The sequence below is a fragment of the Bidens hawaiensis genome, unplaced genomic scaffold (genome assembly GCF_021521415.1).
Source record: "Bidens hawaiensis isolate Kalapana, Puna unplaced genomic scaffold, B.hawaiensis_p1.1 tig00019675_1, whole genome shotgun sequence".
Lineage (NCBI taxonomy): Eukaryota > Viridiplantae > Streptophyta > Magnoliopsida > Asterales > Asteraceae > Bidens > Bidens hawaiensis.
Window position 1 is genome coordinate 66,002 of NW_027492987.1, and position 8,969 is coordinate 74,970.

At 33.0% G+C, this 8,969-nt stretch overlaps 2 protein-coding genes across 2 annotated transcripts; both read right to left on the reverse strand.

The window, feature by feature from the left end:
- Window positions 1-1,853: 1,853 nt before the first annotated feature.
- On the reverse strand, window positions 1,854-4,728 carry LOC143558927 (uncharacterized). Its single transcript, XM_077047663.1, has 12 exons — window positions 4,576-4,728; window positions 4,080-4,163; window positions 3,726-3,841; window positions 3,532-3,633; window positions 3,348-3,464; window positions 3,193-3,249; window positions 3,021-3,087; window positions 2,883-2,936; window positions 2,675-2,749; window positions 2,494-2,529; window positions 2,285-2,354; window positions 1,854-1,924 (listed from the first exon to the last, which is right to left on the reverse strand). Exons 1-12 carry the CDS (start codon window positions 4,726-4,728, stop codon window positions 1,854-1,856), a joined length of 1,002 nt encoding a protein of 333 aa, XP_076903778.1.
- Window positions 4,530-8,584, reverse strand: LOC143558934 (GDSL esterase/lipase At5g14450-like). The gene is made up of 4 exons (XM_077047670.1): window positions 8,124-8,584; window positions 6,685-7,064; window positions 6,321-6,594; window positions 4,530-6,142 (listed from the first exon to the last, which is right to left on the reverse strand). Exons 2-4 carry the CDS (start codon window positions 6,790-6,792, stop codon window positions 5,892-5,894), a joined length of 633 nt encoding a protein of 210 aa, XP_076903785.1. The 5' UTR covers window positions 6,793-7,064; window positions 8,124-8,584; the 3' UTR covers window positions 4,530-5,891.
- Between the last annotated feature and the right edge of the window lie 385 nt (window positions 8,585-8,969).

Here is an 8,969-nt window from a genome sequence, read left to right on the forward strand (position 1 = left end):
TGTAAAATTAATGTTATGATTTACAACCGGAAAAATTGAATAACGTCACCGGAAAAACGAAATAGTGAAGATCTCCATTGAATCTTCGATTTTGATATATAACCTAAACAGATTATAAGAAAAAAATCATATAACTATTAATATAAACACAAAAAAATGGAAAACAAAAATAATTATAACTGATATAAAACCTTACTGGATTAATATGATAAGAATATCAAATAGATTATGAAATATAACTACCGGAATAACATTAAGAAATTTACGATCATGTTTTGTCAAATATTTCTTCTTAAAGTTTATCAATGATTCTATATAAGAATCATAATTTATGGCAATGAAAATATCATGTACCAAGAATAATTTGTTGGTACATAATATATATACAACAAAAAAATAAAATAAAAGATAACGTCCTCAAAGAAAAAAATCACAAATTAAAGAAGTAAGTAGTTAATGTAATAATAAAAAAATAATTAAATGAATGGTAAGAAATAAAAAAACTTACAAATTTTTGATATAGAGGATGTCAGATGAACAATAGTCAGAAAGAGAATGGATGCAAGTATGAAATTAAATTGCATGGAAATGAACATAAATACTATATATAAAAGGCAAATTTTTGAATTTATTTTACATCTCATTTATTGTTGATAAATGAGATGAAATGGAATGTTTGACTAATCTTTTGAAAAATAGCTAATTTAGACATGATATAATTAATTTCAAATTAAAAGCTGTAACCTTGCTATTTTAAAGAAGAAATCGAAAGTTTCTAAAAAAAATAAAAGATTTCCAAATATATTGACCTACAAATAATTATTAATAATTGAATTTATTTTTGATTTATTTAATTGTTAAGAAAATTAGAGAAGTGGAAGATATATTTGGAAATAAAGGAAATTGTCCAATAGAGAGGAGCCATGTGGAGGTAAACTAATTTGTTTTAATAGTATAGTAAGATATATAAAAATTACATGAAATAAGTAACATATACAAAAAAAAATGGGTATGAAACATAAAAAAAATCTGGTAGGCTTTTAAACTGATTTTCTATGAAAACCGGTTGGTTTGATGTTCCATAAAACCGCTCAAATATACCCCGCCACTCACCGAAATCCGGTTCAACGGTTGAACCGGCCGGTTTAAACCGGTTTTTGAACCGGCCGGTATGAACTGTGTTTTAACAAATTTATTGATAAACAATAATTTTTTTCTCTATACTACTCACAAGTCACAACAACTCTATATAATATTGAGAACTCATTTACAAAAATTTAAAATCCATGGTGTGAATGCTCTAACTAACCCCTTAATAAAAAATAATAAATGTTATAATAGCAATATGTGAGATAACCGTTACTTCACACCTAGTATATGTATAACATCTAAAACTTCTCCTCTTTTCATATTGATACCATTATAAAGAGGGCTCAGTCATTACGAAGTCCCAACGTTGTAAATATTCAAGTGGTTGAGTTGATGAACATTTTAGGAACCGCTCTAAAAGAAATAAAATTTCATAATGTAAAAATCAAGTAGAGTAATTATATTACTCTACTTGATTCTCACGTTTAGTATGTTAATTTCATTTGTATTTGATCTAAACCCTTAAAATATATATACACAATACAACTAACAATGTAAACCTTACGGCCTTTAAATTTGAAACAACTTCACTGATCCAATCGTGTTACCTCTCGGTCAGTCAGAAGTGGAGCAAGTTCTCGTGTGTTTTGAATGCGACTATTTGGGACGGGCTCTTCTACCTTGTTAGGAAAAACCGGCTTTAGTCCCTAATTTTTTTAGGAATTACGATTTTGGTAGTGAGTAGCAATTAAATATGAATTCACTTATTCAATCTGTGTATTCACAAGAACCACCTTTAAGCTAAACCTTAATGTCCAAAGCGCAACATACCGGGCTATAACATAAACAAATAAGTAACACATAGGACACCATATCAGAAAGTTCAACTATTGCCACGTGAGTGTACATGTGAGTCGTGGACGCGAAATTAAAAAGATGGACCAATAGAAATGGTCAAAACTCAAATGTTAGGATAGATGCTTATTTTTTAGAACAGATAGATATGGGTTGGGTATATCAGTTCAGTGAGATGTGTCATTTATTTTGCATTATCAATAACATTTCACTTTATGGGAAGAGTAATAAAAAAAGGAAATTATATAACAATTAGCTGTGTTCTTTGACATTTTAGGTTGTTCTGAATGTGACATATGTATTAGTGGTGTGTAGTATTGGTCTGATTTGACGCCATTGCCCTTTTCTTTAAACATGCTCGTTCTGCATATTAGAAACGTTATCCATTCTCTTGTACACCGTTTCTTTACCTGATACCAAAAAGCTCAAAACTTTAGCAAGATTACACGTTCGTTATATTAACTAAAGAACATTTATACACTCCATCAGTATTCCATATGCAAATGCATCTGAAACTGCAAATGCATAAATTTTTTTTTCAGAATTTACCGCTTCTCGTGGTCCCTTTCCTTCTTCTGCTACGCCCTGAGAAAATAAAGGAAATCAACTATATGTGAAACCGGCCCAACAGGCAAAATTAAAAAAAAAAGCTAAAAAACGAAACAGATTTAAATGGATCATCATCGAAGTAATATAATTTTTGTAATCACATTTATTTGTGAAAAAGCACCTGGTTCCCAAGCGAAGGAAGTGTTTGATGAACTATTGGCTGAGCATCTACAACTCCTATCTTCTCATGAGCAGGCTGATCAAGATTAAAGAAACCAACTTAACTAAATATTGATACTAATCTCCACGACTCCATATAATATTAAAAAGGAGTGCGACATTAATCCGAAAGTGAAATTATATATTTTTAATTGAATGCAAACACTCACCTCCACACATCTCCTAAGAGCAAAATCAAGACCCCATCCATGAACCAAGTCATTCTATAGATGGTAAAATAATATTCATGCTTCGAATAACCTTGTCTTTAAATAAAACCGCATTATAATCAAAACGGTCATCAAAACCTGGATCATATTCCAGACACAACGCCATGCATTCCGTGAGAATGCGGGGGCCATTATCTCAACAAATCTGTGCATTATAATATAAACTCTTATAAGAATTTTTAACTTTATTATCAATGAAAAGAAAAATAAAAACATGCTATTTCGTGAAATTACATGATAGCAAACATACGCTGCACAGGGTGGTAAATGTGGGTGAAAACACCAACCGTCTTTTTCCTTTGCTAACCTGTGAGGTAAATCATGAAATACTATTTGAGACAAAAAAAATTAAGTCATATCTGGTTATATAATAAAAATAAAAATAAAATAAAATGAATGTTATACTTGTGAACTTCAGTATCGTTTCGTCTCCTGGTCATTTGCCATGATAGGTGACCAATGTTTTCTGATAAACCTGGCTGAGAAATTTCTAACCCGTGCTTCTTAATCAGTTCTATGTACCTACAAAGATTATTCAATTTAAATATTATTTTAATTAAAAAGGAAGATATTAGAGCTGTTGATTTACTTTTCTGCATCAAACTCATCTAATCCAAGATCCTCGTCCCAAATGAATATGTAATCATACGGTGCCACAATGTCCGGATGCAGGAAACGTTTAGCATACCACCTATAACCAATTTCACAGGGTTTTTGTTAATATATTCTTCATTAATCTAAAATTTGAGGTTTATAGATTCATCATAATTATGTAAAATTTACCATTTACTTTGTTTGTGAGCACTGACATGTATAGCCCTCTTTGACCATTCAAATTCACTCCATTCACTTGCTCGACCGTCATAATGAAAGAGCAAAAGAGTGAAGTTTTCTGAGAACTGAAAAAGCACTGGAATTAGATATATTCACATACGGGTTAACAAGTTAATTATGGTCCACAAAGCAATATTTTTATATACTCGTCATGCTACTTTCAAGTTTCAACCCGCTTGATCCACTCTCCTCTTTGCAAAACAATATTAATGTTTTGACCTTTTTGAGAATAAATAAACACAACCCAAATTGACCCGTTTATAAGTAAATGGGTAGAAATTGCTGTATGTAAGAACACCGAACCTTCTTCACTGCTTCATTAATATTTTCCTTCTGATCATAACCCACAGTAAACGTTACAAGGTACTTCGGTTTAAAAGTCAAGTCCTGCGAGTTTCACACTACCGGATTAATAAATTAATATTTATCACAAATCATATCAACAGCATTAGAGCTAATTAATTAGGAGATATATATAGTTTAATGCAAATATATAATATGAAGGTAATGTAGGATGTTGTTGATAAAGAAAACAATAAGAAAAACATCAAAAAGTAACTTCATTAACTATATAAAAAAATGAGCTGCATAATATACATATGGTAGAAAATACCTCACTAGGATTACCCCACAACCTGTGGAGATAAAAATCAGACTCGGGTTCAGCTACACCGGGGGTAGCCTTGCAGCACCTCTCGGGTTTTCAGTAGCCCAGATCTGCATTGTAAATATTTCAAAACAAACAATGTACATCTAGTTATATTGAGATTTACTAAGCAATATAAAACAAAACTTTCACCTTTGTATCATTTGGTGATGACATTGCATAATTGTGATGAAACGAAGACCAGAGATTTAAGATTCTTTGGGTTGAGAGGCCCGGGTACATCTCCTTCATGCGATCAAGATTAATGTCGGGAAGCAGGGTGGAGTATAGGTTTGTTTTCTGCATAGTTTATATACATAAACTTATTTATTTGTTCGAATGTAATTGGTTATAACATAAATGAGATTGAAATGACTCATAGAATAAAGGAAAACAATAGAGCATGCATGCCTTATTTAATATAACAACCGGGAATGATGCTCCTAAAAAGAAACCAAGGACAAGACCAGTAATTGTTGTTAATATTAATCTTGAGTTCTCATTTGGTATTCTCATCACTGTCAATCCAACCCTGAAGTCAGAAAAAAAGTAAAGAACAAGACTGAAATACAACATTACAGTTTGTTGTCCGTTTGCCTTATATTTCGATGTAAAAAAAAATTTACATGTATTGTGTGATCCAGATATTCCACCAATGAATTAAGTTATTCCAGATGTTTCACCTAACATGTGATTTGTGATCTTAATTCATTAACAATCTAAAGAAAGAACAATCAAACTGCAATATAATCACCAGACAAAATAAATATGGCATGTAATAATAGTAATAATAATAATTTATAAACCCTGGAATTCAACCTAAATCCACAAAATTATGGCTCCCACTCAAATTGCATAGATTGAAAATATTATTTGATTGAAATCTTGAAATGTGAAATCATCGGATACAGAATTTGATTGAAAATATTATATACCTTTCGATTGTTTCTTTTTTATTATTATTTTTCCAACCATCAAAGGCTACAACTTACCCTTAATTAAATTGTCATAAGATACAAGTTCAAGGGCTGGGATGTAAATGTGTTGTTTAGTTGGTTAATTAACAGTTTAGCTTGCAAATGGTTGGTTGGCTAGTGCTCGGTTCGATCGGTTTTGACAACTGTTTGTGTCTTTCGTTCATCGGTTGGATTGGCTAGTTTGACAGTTTAATGGTTCGGTTTTCATTGTTTGAACATATTTTTTTAAACTTTTTGTCGATATAAACGGTTCATAGTAACGTTTTTTAATGATAAAGATGATTCGTGATTAAAATATATGTCAAGACCGGTTCCAAGTTTCAAACAAGACAAAACCATTAAACTGTAAAAACCAAACTGTTTGGATCTCAAAACGATTTATTTACTTTAGTTTGGACGATTCAGTCGGTTTCATCGTTTCAACAAAGATCCTTACCGCTGACCCTCCATATCATGGTTGGTAAAAAGGGTACATTAATAGATTTTTTAGGATTACAAGTGCTTGTAACAAGCATGGGTTGCTGGGAACGGTGGGTCAGATAATGACCCGTTTAGTACATGATAAGCCACCCATCTATTCGCAGCCTCGGTCATGTGAACACCATCCCAGCTCACATATGTTGCTGGATTTGCACAAGCAACACCGAAAACTGTAGTCCCGTTCACAATTCCTGTTTGCCCGCAAAAGATATGAACATCATTCTCATGGTACCCACAACATACTTTAAGCCCATCATTGAATCCTGTAGGAGACACAAGCTAGATTACTTCTTGAACAATAATTAAAAAAAACAAAATATAAATGAAATTTCAAGTATATTTTTAAGGGTATATCTTATATTAATTTTATTACCGGTTAAATATGATATTATGTGCGTTTTCTCCTGATAATAAAATAAATATTATACATTAATTCTTTACCATATTCTTTGGTGTTGCTGATAAGCTTGTACTTGGCCGTGTATACATCAACATATGTTATGGCTGCATTGGCTAGTTCTGAACGGAGCGTGGTCACTCGAGCCTTGAGCTGCTTGTTAAACTCCATGGCTATATCATTCTGGTACCTTATGCACCCATGTTGATCAAGATAACCAGGTTTCGGGTTCTTTAGATAAAATGTTGACACGGGTAAGCAACCGACTGGTCCTGTGTTATGAATCCAAAACGACCTCGCTCCTTGTTCATACAATTTCTGCCAGCATCATTACATTAGTTAGCTACAAGTATTAGCACACGTCGCAATTTCCACTAACTTATTTATTAATAGACTGACTCGGATTACCTTAATGGACGTGGTGAATTCATTGATAATGTTGGGTATTACTGCACGTAACTGTTGTTCCTTAAGTGTTCGAAAGCCAGCAGAAAGATCATTTTGGCCTATATCCATTGTAAACAAGGCCCTTGAGAAGTCACCGGGCCTCTGGAGCTGGCTTGTATCAGCAGCAGGATGACCAGAACTCCATAGATCAATGATTCGGGCTTTGAACTGAGTGAACTGAATGGTCTGGATATCGAGAGAGAATGGGCTGACGCCATTCTGGAATATGGTTTCGTTCTGCCTGCGAATTGTTGATCCTCCGGTTGCAAAGTTGGCACCATGGCGATAGTCAGTGTTGATCGTGTCCAGGTATGCACTCTAAGGTAGCCCGATGTACTCGACTTCAACAAAATCAATGAATTACACGAGTATTTGAAGTGGAGATGACAATGGGACCGGTTTGGAAAGGATGTAAGCTAATCTCAATACCATATCTAATTGTAAAACCGTGTCCCATGTATATCCAGTACTTTTTTTCTGTGGTAGACAATTACTCGTTAGTTTGTTAAAAATAATCTCAACGCGTACATTTTTTGTTATTTTAAGTTTTGTATAATTTTATCATCCAAATAAAAGAAATCAATCAATCAGTAGATTCCATACATCTCAAAATTTGTAAAGTTAGATATTTCCCAAAACACGAGTGTTCAATAAGTAATGTGTAATGTTCTTCAAGCATTATTCGAGAAAATATACGTAATTTTACAAGTTTAAAGTAATTTATGGAAATGAAATTCTAAGGGTTAAAAAAAATAAAAATAAAATGTTTACATGTATGAATCAGGTGAACAGATATGTATGTTTCACGTAATCGAGTTAAATATCACAATACCAATCTCATGCCCGCCAAAAATTTAAAAATTAATCCAATACCCACTCCTATACCCGTTCAAATAGTTAAGGTTTCGGGTTTGATGATAAAACGGAAATGTTAGTCAATCTATTAATAGACCTGACCAATTAATATGTAGCCTTTGCACGGGTCAGCATGTTTTTAAAACATATATATTTACCATGTATAGTGGGAGAGTTATGGGTAAAGTAGCCTATAACTCTCCCTTACACTGTCAGGCCCACCCTCAATGTTATGGAGTAAAGTTATGGGTTCAAAGTTATGTACATAACGTCGAATGGTGGTGTTTTGTGTGTGTGTGTGTGTGTGTGAGAGAGACCCTCTTTATGCAAAGTTATGATTACACCCTCTTTATGCAAAAATCTATAACTCTGACTCAGCACCACATGACGCATATCGCCTAGGAGTGGAAAGTTATGACCACACATGGTCTTAAAAAGTGTTTTTTTAAGTAAACCAAACTCACACAACTTTTCACACCTCTTAATTTAAAGTGAACGGATTTATTTTATTTAAAAAAACTTATACATTAGAGAAACGAAGATACCAAGGAAGTCAAGAAGAAGCCGTCCATCACTTAGCCGTCCAACCGGCTTTTTAAAAAAAGTCATACCGTACGGCTTCGAAACCGGAACAAATGCTGCAGAGATCCCACCGGTGTCGGAATTCGAGTCACCGAAGTTGTAGATACCCGCCCAACTACACCGTGGTGGTAAGGTACCAACATTTCCTCCTTCCACCATTGCCAAATCAACACATATGAACATAGCTAATAATATCCAAACCACAACAAGTTTTACAAATAATAACTCCATTAATGCTAGTGAATTATGTGGCAGAATTAGCTTCTATTAATGATGGGCTTATACGTGACACGAAGATAAGTGCGGTTGTGATGTAACAATATTTGAATTGAATTTTTGAGCAATGTGTTAGTGGTCCTTACTATATATAGTAGGTTGAGTAGAAGAGCAGAAAACACATGGCGGTTTAAGGTTAGACAAGGATAGGAAAGGTGACTCGTCATTGTTACTCATTTATGTCCGTATGCAATATGTTATACGACAAAACGTGTTATGCGACAAAAGTTATTACAAGTACTTTTGTTTATGTAGTTTTTATATAATTTTTCTATATTTAATTATTAGTATCTTTTAATTTGTCTTTGTGTATGTTCCATTTTAGTAACGAAGGTGAAACTTTATAAGTAATTTAACAAAACGTAATAAATCAGCTGACCATGTGATATTGTGATGTTTGCTCTGAAATTTATACTTCGTTTTTTTAAAAGGCCGGTTCAGTGGTGGTTTATTTTCATTTAAGATGGATTGTCACGAGTGGTTGAGAACAATGTGAGTCTTTGTATTGTGTCATGCTTGCTATAACTAATTAG